At 46.9% G+C, this 11648-nt stretch overlaps 1 protein-coding gene and 1 long non-coding RNA gene across 5 annotated transcripts; both read right to left on the bottom strand.

Annotated features, from left to right (window-relative positions):
- Positions 1-1702: 1702 nt before the first annotated feature.
- Positions 1703-9762, bottom strand: LOC308570899 (apoptosis-associated speck-like protein containing a CARD). Of its 4 annotated transcripts, none has more exons than XR_014001218.1 (3): positions 8626-9017; positions 4832-5931; positions 1703-4771 (listed from the first exon to the last, which is right to left on the bottom strand). XR_014001218.1 is itself a non-coding variant. In XM_081165968.1 (3 exons), the coding sequence occupies exons 2-3, from the start codon at positions 8900-8902 to the stop codon at positions 5651-5653; spliced, it is 558 nt and encodes a 185-aa protein (XP_081022094.1). In that variant the 5' UTR covers positions 8903-8948; positions 9745-9762; the 3' UTR covers positions 1703-5650. The 4 variants fall into 4 exon arrangements, 3 of the variants coding, with proteins under 3 accessions (XP_081022094.1, XP_081022093.1, XP_081022092.1); XM_081165968.1 differs by adding an exon at positions 9745-9762 and having other exon boundaries at positions 1703-5931; positions 8626-8948; XM_081165967.1 differs by adding an exon at positions 9672-9692 and having other exon boundaries at positions 1703-5931; positions 8626-8948.
- LOC308570920 lies at positions 1703-11648 on the bottom strand. Its single transcript, XR_014001223.1, has 2 exons — positions 11551-11648; positions 1703-4999 (listed from the first exon to the last, which is right to left on the bottom strand). It is a non-coding gene; the product is annotated as an uncharacterized lncRNA (long non-coding RNA).

Here is an 11648-nt window from a genome sequence, read left to right as displayed (position 1 = left end):
ATCCACCTACAACTTCACTAGCATCTCTCGGTATTGTGAACAACACTGAACTCACCCTTTGATGGTATCTTCACGAACTTACTTAAAAAGAGAAAGAAAACAAAAGACTGAGTTAAGCATTTGAAAAATCCATTGAAACCAGACATCGTAGGTTCATCTTAGTTTGGGTAGTTCGTAAGTCTCTAGCTTTGGACAAGGTTTTGTATTTTTCTCAGAAATTGATAAAGAATGTATAATTATTTTGGTAATTATTGTGTGTATATTAGTCGCCAACGTGTTGCATGAGTTGTACTACTAATCCAGGGGTCAGCAAACCTTTTCAGCAGGGGGCTGGTCCACCGTCCCTCAGACCTTGTGGGGGGCCGGACTATATTTTGGAAAAAAAAAAAGAACGAATTCCTATGCCCCACAAATAACCCAGAGATGCATTTTAAATAAAAGCACACATTCTACTCATGTAAAAGCACACTGATTCCCAGACCGTCCAGATTTAGAAAGCGATTGGGCCAGATCCAGAACCTGGGCCTTAGTTTGCCTACCCATGCCCTAATCCTTAGGGCTACTTGGTGTGGTAAGAGGGCTGAGGAGGAGCCACACCGACAGAGCAAGGGCTATAACTCAGTAGTAGTATATCTGCCTTGAATGCAGAAGGTTCCAGAATCAATTGCTTGCTTCTCTAGGCAGGGTTAGGAGAGACTGTCTGAAGCCCTGGAGAACTCCGGAGAATCATTGTAGATAATACTGAGTGCGAGCTAGACCAATGGTCTCACTCAGTGTAAGGCAGCTTCCTATGTGGATAGCTCAGTTAGTTAGAACGCGGTGCTGATGACACAAAGGTTGCAGGTTCGGTAACTGTATGGGAGAGATGCATATTCCTCCATTGCAGGGAGTTGGCCTAAATGCTCCTCAGGCTCAGGGTCCCTTCCAACTCTACAATTCTGTGATGGTTTACTCAGAAATAAGTCCCAGAAATATGCAGGGCTTTCTTCCTAGTAAAAAAGGTAAAGGACCCCTGGACGGTTAAGTCCAGTCAAAGGCGACTGGGGTACGGCACTCATCTTGCTTTCAGGCCAAGGGAGCCGGCGTTTGTCTGCAGACAGCTTTCTGGGTCATGTGGCCAGTACGAGTAAACCACTTCTGGCGCAACATAACACTATAACAGAAGTCAGAAGCACACGGAAATGCCATTTACCTTCCTGCTGCAGCAGTACCTATTTATCTACTTGCACTGGTATGCTTTCAAACTGCTAGTAAATGTGTTGAGGATAGTGGCCAAAGTTAGCAGCATAACAAGACTCACTTTTGAGTATAAATGCATGAAATTGTACTGTTAGTTTTATTCTTGTTTATTCTCTTACATTCATATGCCACCTTTCTTCCATCATAAAACCCAAGATTGTATTATAGTTCCATCCAGGCACTGACCAGATTTAGACCTGCTTAGCTTCAGCAAGGTATTTTAGTTATTTTATCTAGTGCATAATTGTATCATTTTTGTAGCCTTGTGTGCCTTCAGAACATACTCTGGGACCAGCCCAATAATAGACTTGAGGAAATTCAAGGATGCATTTGCTGGCAGTTGTTGCACAATGAGAACTGCCTGTCCTGAATTTCTCAGAACTGATCTCCAAGGAAATTCCTGGGTTGCCGAACCCCACTCCACCCAACCTTCTCACCAAATGAGGACACAGCAAGCTTGGAATTGGGAAGGTCACATTTACTAAAATCCATTCGTAAGGCACATATAACATCACTTGACAAACATTCCTTTTCCATATCCTTTTTATATGTAACAAAGTCCTGAGTTGATGAAGCATGGGTTTGTTCCCAGCTTCATAAAAATTCACATTGTGTTGGCACATCTTAGGGAATATTGACAAGAACTGTCTGATGAAATGGAATGAAATATGGGAATGACAAGAAGGAGAGGCAAAGGTGGTTCCTTGTACCAGAGTGTTTTGCATCAAAAGTTGTGTATTCAAAACTTTATTTTAGTTCATAAAATGTATTGTTACTCTGGACTACAATTCCCATCACCCCTGATCACTTGCCTTGCTGGCTGGGGCTGATGAGAGTTTTAAAAAACCCTCAAAGCAATTTACAAGATCATCTGCTATCATGACAAAAACCTAATTTCACCCTTTGTGCACCTTCCTTATTCCTTTGGAAGGAGCTGGGAGGTGTGAGCAGGGAATGGTATTCACAATAGGGATTAATAGCTAGATTGGAGATATCAGGGCAGCAAAGATGGCTCACTTAATGGGTCTACCCGATGTGTGTTAAAGGACAATAAACGATCAGTTAATTAATTTGCCACGATATGCTTTAACCGCTTGGATTATCAGCAAAAGTCACTAAAAGTGTCTGGATTCTGTCAAAACCATTAACTTCCTCGGCAAAATCATATTAGCAAACATGGGTAAGTAATCTCCCACCTGCCTTGTCATTCTATGACTCTATGATCTCCACTAGAGCGGCTTAGCACAGGCTCACCACAGACCACAATTAGGGCAGATCACTTAGCTTCACTTTTTCCTGATTGGGAGGAGAGTATTCCTTTTTGCTGAGTACCAGGTGACAACACACATTTCACCATCTTTCTCTGCAAAGATGAGCGGAGAAATGGGACAATTTAAAAATAAATAAAGTGTATGCTTGTGTGTCTCTAAATTTGAGTAGGATTTTAAACAGAACTGTTTTTAAATTCTAAATATAGGAGGCTTTAAAAAAATAATATGGCTTAAAAGGAAATCTAAATTTGAGTACATGAATGTGCCACAAAATCTCTTAAAAATAATCCCTCGAATAGTGAACTCAAGTGACAAGTGACAACAGAAGTGGAGTCGAAATAGTGTTGCTGAGAAACAAGGGGGTGATATCAGCATGCTTAGGAGAACCAGTGTTCGAATTTTCCCAGGTGTATTTTGCTACTGGCACACGACTACATGGAGATTTCTGGACGCCAGGCTGGCAGCCACAGTTTAAAAACCTCTGCCCTAGTCCATAGGGAATACCATTTCCATTTCCATTTCCACAGTGTGCGTTTCTCCTTCTTGCATACTGGGTCAAGAGAACTGTTGTCAAGCAGTGTAGTTGAGATCATAGAATCCTAGAATTGTAGCAGTGGAAGGGACACTAAGGGTCATCTAGTCCAACCCCCTGGCAAATAGACATTCTGTTGTGGTGATCATAGCTTAGGTTTGAGATGCCATTTGGCGCCTAATTTTATGGCACCTAGTATATATATCTGTGTTTCTAACACTGAGGGGAACTATCGGGTTTTCAGAAGAGAAAATCTTAAAAATGTCAACACTGCTCCCCCCCCCAAAAAACCCACAGTTAAATGAAGATGGAATATGTTCAACAGCCAATGAATGAACCTGCTGCCAGCATAGTCAGAGATGATAGAATTTGGGATCTAACATCAGGACCTCCAGAGGTTTCCTTGCCTCTTTGCTCTAAGCTTCTACCATTCTCCAGTGCAAAAGGCAGAACACACATTCCCCAAGAAGTAATCTCTGTCAGGGGACACATGAAAGTGGACAGAGTGGCTATAGCCACAAATGAGAAACCCCTTCTCTCTGAACTGTCTGAACTGATTGCTTGCAGAGGGCTTTTTAAAGTTAGTCCAAATGCCTTTTGAAATTGGAATGAGGGTTGTGGGCCTTTTAGGGATGGGGTGGGGGAAGTAGAAACTGTAGAGTATAGACAGAATATTGTGCTACCTGGGCACTGGAAGGAAAGCCTGGAATCCAGGAAATCTGACAACCGCACCAAGGGGCTCACCTTCAGAGCCGCTTTCTACCCAGAATACAAAACAAAATGGCACCCCCTAGAGCGGAAGTAGCCAAAGTGGTGGACTACAACTCCCTGCAGAACTGACTACTGGCCTAGGGTAGCCAGGTGTCCTACATTACAGAGGGCTGTCCTCTTTTTGAGGACTGACCGGTCCAAGTCTGCTTTAAGATAAAGAACCATAAAAAGATAGATGGGTAGCTTTGAAGTTGTCGGTCCAGTGTCAGCAGCACCTGGCAGGAAGGTGAGCAGGCAGACTGACTGTCATCCCCACATTGATGTGTATTTTTATTTAAACTCTAGTAATTATTTCTAAATTTGCACCCATACATATAAATCACTATATGCAAACTGATGTCCTCAGCACCGCATACCTGGCCCCTCTACCTGTTGGCTGGGCTGACGGGAGCTGTGGAGCACAACATCTGGAGAGCAACATGACAGCTATTCCTGCCCTAAAGGATTCAGATACACCCAAATGACTCAAGATACTCACACTGGGCTGTGCCTATAACAGCCACCTCCTTCCCTGCCTGAACTGTGAAGTGCATAAATTTGGGGATTCAAAAGTGGACTTTTAAAAACCCCCAAAGGCCTGACAAGGACCTCTTGAGTTTCCACTCTTACCAGCACAAAAGAGTGAGTGGTTCTGAAAGGAATTTGGGCAGACTGAATGGGTCTATCCATCTACTCCGTGATTCAGTCTGCCCACATGTCAATCACCCATTGTCACAATGAAGTCAGGTGATCCCATTTGGTATAGCAATGGGCCCAGAATCCCCAATTATCAGCTGATCATCGGGGTTCCCTAGCACAGTGCTGAGCAAGCCCCAACATTCATCGCAGCTTGCAAAGTGTTATACAGTGATACCTTGGTTCTCGAACGCCTTGGTACTCAAACAACTTGGAACCCGAACACTGCAAACCTGGAAGTTAAGTGTTCCAGTTTGCGAACTTTTTTCAGAAGCTGAAAGTGCTCCATTTTGAGTGCCACGCTTCCGATTTGAGTGCTACGCTTCCGTTTTGAGTGTTACACTTCTGATTTCAGTGCCACGCTTCTGTTTTGAGTGTTACACTGAGGTCTGTCTGTTTTTCCTATTTATTTTGCGTTTTTGTTTTTGCTGCTCCTTTTGTTTTGTTTTTGTGACTGTGTGGAACCCGGTTCAGCTACTGATTGATTGATTGTGTGACTGCAAGTACACTGCTTATTGCTTTCTTTTTACGGACCAATGGTCGCGTTAGATAGTAAAATTCATGTTAAATTGCTGTTTTAGGGGTTGTTTTTAAAAGTCTGGAACAGATCAATCCATTTTGCATTACTTTCTATGGAAGAGCGCACCTTGGTTTTGGAACACCTTGGTTTTGGAATGAATGGATTAAGTTTGAGAACCAAGGTACCACTGCACAGCTGCTGCCTCCAGTCAAGTGACAGGTAGCCCCTGCATGGCCCAGCTGCATCTTTACCTGCCCCAAGCCTGACAGCAGGTGCATGGAAGATGGGTGTGGCTTGGCCAAAAGAGCAGGGCGAGCCAAATGGGGAGGCCTTGTAGGCCTAGTTAGAACCACTGGGTTGTGTTAGGATATATGCTGAAAACTGTCCCCTGCCCCACCCCAAAGGCCTGAACAACAGAACCAGTTGCCCCTCTTGCCTTCCCAGGTTGCACAGCAGCTCTGACTATGAGAGCCCTGCTATGGTTGCAGGCTATTCTTGCCTTTGCACAGTGTCCTGATTGGGGCGTAGTGAGTGCTTGGGAAAATACATGGTATGGCTTTGTCTGTAGGAGTCCCTTGGCAATAGGGAGGTGGATTTCTGGTGCCTTGAAAGGGGTCTTGCCTTCTGCCTTCCCTTGGGGCCTCATTGCCCTTCCAGATCATTCACGAGATGTGGGTTTTTGGCCTTCAGTGCCTCATACAGCTTATCCTTGCACTGGAGGTCCCAGCTTGGCACAAGCCTGTAGAGCTCTCGCATCTTCTCCGGGTTAGTTTCCTTGGCAGTGATTTTTTGGTATTGCTCATCACTGAGGACGGAGTCATACAATTTATCCAGCACTGGTTCCACTGGGGTGGTCCGTTGGATTAGCGCCTCCCTGTGCCGCTCGATGAAGTGCACGTTGGAAGAGTTTCGAAGCTGCGGCCCTGCCAGGAAAGAGAAAAAGAACAGAAATCTTACTACACTTTCACACTTCGGGCTTAAAACTGGTTACCCAACTCATTCCTCCTCCCCCATGCCCTGGGAATTGTAGTTCCATGAGGGGAGGGATTGCTAACAGAGCATTCCTACTAGCTCATCTGCCTACAGTTCCCAGAATTCTTTGGGTAAAGTTGTAACTGTTTTGAGAACTGCTTAAAAGCCAGTTTAGGCCTTAAGCGGTATATCAACCAATAAATAATGACAGCAACTTGACCAGCCTTGACTACACTATGACTTGAGAGGCATTGGTGCAAGGCATAGGGGTCTGCACTAAACTGCAAATATCAGAGAGACAAAAGAAAAAAAAATGCATTTGTAAAGGTGCAAAACAAGCAAATGTGATCACAGAAGGAAAAGCATGGTGGTATCAGAAGCTCTCTAAAAGGCTCCATATTGCAGCCAAGGCATGCATAATTCCAACTGTGGAAATTAGAGAAGCCAGAAAGAGGCAGGATAGAAAAGAGAGCAATTTGTATATAGCAAAGGTTCTTTCATCCATCCTATTTTTGACCTTAAATTTGTGGAATTGGGTGGCTGGGAGAGGCTTTCGGAGCCAACATACAACAACTTCAGGTTCACAACATCTTGTGGCCCTGACCGTTAGGTCCAGTCGCGGACGACTCTGGGGTTGTGGCGCTCATCTCGCTTTACTAGCCAAGGGAGCTGGCTTACAGCTTCCGGGTCATGTGGCCAGCATGACTAAGCCGCTTCTGGCGAACCAGAGCAGCACATGAAAATGCCGTTTACCTTCCCGCCGGAGCAGTACCTATTTATCTACTTGCACTTCGTGCTTTCAAACTGCTAGGTTGGCAGGAGCAGGGACCGAGCAACGGGAGCTCACCCCGTCGCGGGAATTTGAACCGCCAACCTTCTGATCGGCAAGCCCTAGGGCTCTGTGATTTAACCCACAGCGCCACCCATGTCCCTTCTTGTGGCCTATTAGATCTTAAAACATTACAGTTAAATCAAGCTGTTGATGTAAACCTATTTTAAAGTTCAAGTAAACAGAAAACAAAAGAATATCTTGTGGGGATTTTTTATTGTCTTTTATTGTTGGCCACTGTTAAAACGGCCAGCTCTTTCTCAGAGCGGATTTAAAGTTGTTTGAGCCTCGTTTAATGGTCTCCATTAAACCAGGACTGGTGAACACCAAAACTGATGGAAGATGTGTTGGTTTCTGTTGTTGGTAACGTAGGGTCGGGAGGAAGTGTAGAGCTATAAGTCATGTCCATAATGATCCAAGCAAGTACACAGGGACAAAGTTCAACCTGTATTTTTCAGAGCTGCAAATCAGCAGTTTGGTTATTTATTTTATTGCTGCTGCCACCTGGTGACCCTGTCTGCTTCAAGAGTACACCTTTCTGAGAGAGGACATAAACAACCCTCTTTTTCCTCATTCATGATTGCATCAAAGGCCCAACCACAGCATAACTAGATGTGAAACTTAAACATGCCACTTCCTCTGGGGTCTTTTGCACTTTTAATTCCTAATGCAGAGCACAGAGGCGAGGAGAATCTTTTGGGCAGGGGTGCAAAGGGCCATAAAATCTTGGGTGAAAATTCAAGCCACTTAAAGAAAAAGATCCTAAATAGCTTTCCGTTTAAAAATGTTTTAAAGAAGTGAAGCTGAGCACATTTTCTCCATCCTTTCTCTAACTATGCATGTTTTTTCATGTTATCAGAATTATTCCATGGAACTGTTCCCTTATTTCTTTGTGACTCTGATGTGCTTGTGCCCCGCCCTGTGCCCACAAATATAAACTGGCAAAGTTCAATCCATATTTTTCAGAGCTGCCTATCAGCAGTTTGGTTCTTCCTTTTATTGCTGCTGAAACCTCTCTGGCATGAGCTGAGAAGCAGCCTTGCATTTCTAAAGCAAATGGGGAAATGAAATACAGTAATGGCTTTAAGCTTGAAATGTCTCGCGGTGCGAAATTGCTCACTTAAACCTGAGCAAGTCCGGGAGTTCGTTGCAGTACAAAGGTTAGCCCTCATGGGGCAGAATGTAAGTAAATAATGAGTTAAAAGAAGAACAAGGCAGTTTCTAAAGGCCATAGATGGAAAGGGCGTTATGAAATACACGAAAGCGAAAGCAACTGAACGGAGGCATTTCCAGGAAAGCAGGGAAAAAAGCCCCGAATGCATATATATATATATATTAAGTCAAGCTTTGTGCATGACCGTCCTTGCTTACAAAAGACGTTATTTATTTATTATTTTCTATCTTATGTTCTCTGTAATGTGATTCTCAACTACTTCAAGGCAAATAAAATTGTCCTGCAGATGAGCGATCAGAGAGTTACTATTTCATTTTGAAATACTCCCTCATCGCAGTTTATTCTCCTTGTTTGACTTCATGTAGTTACAAAGCTAGATGGAGAGAAGCGAAAAGGGCAAGTTACGCGGCGAGGCGAGGCTTTTAAGTGGAAGTGGCCACTCCCCAATTTTGCTAAGTGAGTGCCGACGAACCTCTACCAGCTTTAATCTACCGCCTCTTCCCACCTCCGGAGGATCTCCTCTGGCTGCAGCAGCTGCAAAGCCGCCGAACTCGGGACCAGGCGAAAGTTTCGCTCCCCTCCAGACCCACCTTGGCGATCCTTAGGATCGGGCGCCGCTCTCCCTCCCCAGCCGCTCCTTACTGTTCCCGGTGGCGGCCAGGAGCTCCTCGGCGCGGTCCTTGCAGTTGATGGCTTCCAGCACCTCGGCGGTCAGCTGCACGGCGTACTCCTCGGTGTAGTAGCTGACCAGCAGGTCTTTGAGGTCCAGCGCATCCGCCTTCTGCAGCCGCCCTCGGGGGATGTTGGCGTAGCCCGGGCGCACGGGGAACTCGTTCAGCTTAGCCTTGAACCTCCTCAGCTCGCCCTCTTCCAAGTTCTCCAGGCAATCCAGCAGGCAGTCCCGCCTGCTCCTCGCCATGGCGCGCCTTCAGAGCCAGCAAGAAATCAACCTCGCTTCGCGGAAGCTGCAAGATTGAAAGCAGGCGTCGTGCCTGATACAAAGCCCGGGCTGGGCTGGCCGCGGGGGGGGGGGGGATGCTGGACTCCGATTGGTGCAGCGGGAGGAGAGAGGCTGGCCTGAGTGAAAGCTACGATGGGGACGGAAACGTGCCCATGCGCCCTCCCGCGCTTTTCTGTCTCTTTTCTCAGCGCGCTGGGCGGAGACGGACTTTCCCATTACTTTCCTATTACAGTGATACCTCTGGTTACAGACGCTTCAGGTTACAGACGCTTCAGGTTACAGACTCCGCTAACCCAGAAATAGTATCTCGGGTTAAGAATTTTGCTTTAGGATGAGAACAGAAATCGCGCTGCGGCAGCGGGAGGCCCCATTAGCTAAAGTGGTGCTTCAGGTTAAGAACAGTTTCAGGTTAAGAACGGACCTCCGGAACGAATTAAGTACTTAACCCGAGGTACCACTGTATAAGCATTTGCACGAGCGCTTGCAAAAGGCGCCCAGGCGCCAAGTTGTTGCAGGCATAACCTCCAACATTTCTCTGATGAAAATAGGGGAATAACAACAACATTATTTATCTGACTGGGTTGCCCCAGCCACTCTGAGCGGCTTCCAGCATATATAAAATAACATAATAAAACAAACTTTTAAAAACCCCTTCCCTATGCAAGGCTGCCTTTAGATTCCCTAGTTGCTTCTATCTCCTTGGCAAGGGGGTGGCAAAACTCCATACCTTCCAATATTTCTCCGATGAAAATAGGAACATCCTAAGGAAAAGTGGGACATTCCAGGATCAAATCAGTAACCTGTAAATCCCGGACTGTCCTTTAAAATAGGGACACTTTGCGGGTCTGCAGCACGCGGCTCTTGCAGGAGCGAAATTCTGAAGAGATGGGGCTGGGGGGACTTGGGGGGACGGCAGTGGAGAAGCTGCACGCTCCGACACCGGGGTGGGGCAGAGGGCAGGCGGGGGTGCGGCTGGTGCGTGTCCGGGGGAGGGGGTGACGCGCATCCCGGTGGCGTGGCATGCCGCCCGCAGGGGTGTGGCGCACGTCCTGAGGTTGTGGCACGCCACCTGCGAGGGCATGGCGAGCATCCCGGGGGCATGGGGCGTCGCCTGCAGGGGCGAGGACCGCAGCCCGTGGGGGCCTGGCAGGCAGCATGGGGGTGCACGGCATGTGTCCGGGGGTGGCCGCGATGGTAACAACCTCTCCGATGGTGCCGGGAGCGGTACACTCCCCCGCCCCCCTTCCTCTGCCAGTGAGGGGCGGAGCAAGTTTGTAAGAAATAAAGAGGAAAGCCATGCGAACAGCCAGACCATGGTCTGTTCTTGTAAACATCCCAGGAACTCAGATGTACAGGAAGTCAGATGCACTGGTTTGTTCTTGTAAACCTCGAAAGAAGTTGTCCGTTTTCTATAAACCTAAGGCATGATACGTCACATATTTCGCTCGAGTTTTCTGATAGACTGATGGGGCAAACCTCTTGCCCGCCGCTTAGTTTTTTTCCTCCCATGTCAGAGGCTTTCGACGCACGACAGGCAGTCATTCAACAAGTGCAAGCTTTACGCGCACACACTTGTTGTTGTTTAGTTGTCTAGTCGTGTCCGACTCTTAGTGACCCCATGGACCAGAGTATGCCAGGCACTCCTGTCTTCCACTGCCTCCCGCAGTTTGGTCAGACTCATGTTTGTAGCTTCAAGAACACTGTCCAACCATCTCGTCCTCTGTCGTCCCCTTCTCCTTGTGCCCTCCATCTTTCCCAACATCAGGGCCTTTTCCAGGGAGTCTTCTCTTCTCATGAGGTGGCCAAAGTATTGGAGCCTCAGCTTCAGAATCTGTCCTTCCAGTGAGCACTCAGAGCTGATTTCCTTCAGGTTTGATCTTCTTGCAGTCCATGGGACTCTCAAGAGTCTCCTCCAGCACCATAATTCAAAAGCATCAATTCTTCGGCGATCAGCCTTCTTTATGGTCCAGCTCTCACTTCCAGATGCAACCAAATGCTCTTCCGCAGGTGAGCCAGCAAGGGAGTGACTCCCTGTGCAAGAGGAACCATTAGCAGCGCCATAAGCATCCTCATAGTTATCAATTTGCACTCCTAGAATAGAAAGGTTGTATATACAGTGGTACCTCGAGTTATGAACAGCCCAGTTAACGAACTTTTTGGATTATAAACACTTCAAACCTGGAACTGCTTGTGAACTTCTTTTGGTATACAAACCAGGCCTCAGTAGGCTGTGCCACTGCCCGGAGCTAGGCCCTGGCGCCTGCGTGGCCTCCATTTGGCCTCCGCTGCCAGGCTCCGGCCGCAGGAGGCCCAGCACTCTGGCGAGGAACACTTACCTAACCAAGACCAAGAGCGAAGTCCAGCGGTGAACCTAGTAAGTGAGCATGGGATGAAAAGCACCAGCCCTTTACCAGCCCTCGCCTCACCCCCAGCTGTTGGGTGGCAAGTTGGGTGGCACCGGGCCAGGTAAGCCCACCCACCCTGTGGCGGAGGGGGTGAGTGGGAAATTTTGGGATTCTGTCTTGTTTCTCTGTTTATGTGAGTCTGCAAGGGACGGAATGGCAGGAGAGGAGTCACCGGTTGTGAATCTGGAAGAGGACGCCGACCCCCCATCCAATCAATGACTATCATCAGTGCAGGTAAGAAAAAAACAACCACGTTTTCATTTTTTAAAAAATCATTAATACTGTTTTATTGATTTTAC

This window comes from Podarcis bocagei (assembly GCF_964188305.1).
Source record: "Podarcis bocagei genome assembly, chromosome: 13".
NCBI classification, from domain to species: Eukaryota; Metazoa; Chordata; class Lepidosauria; order Squamata; family Lacertidae; genus Podarcis; species Podarcis bocagei.
This window is presented reverse-complemented; position numbering and strand designations above follow the sequence as displayed.

Coding starts and splice junctions, on each gene's coding strand:
- LOC308570899 (XM_081165968.1), bottom strand. CDS start 8,902: ATGGCGAGGAGCAGGCGGGACTGCCTGCTGGATTGCCTGGAGAACTTG. Junction 5,932..8,625: donor CCTGGCCGCCACCGGGAACA/GTAAGGAGCGGC, acceptor CTTTCCTGGCAG/GGCCGCAGCTTCGAAACTCT.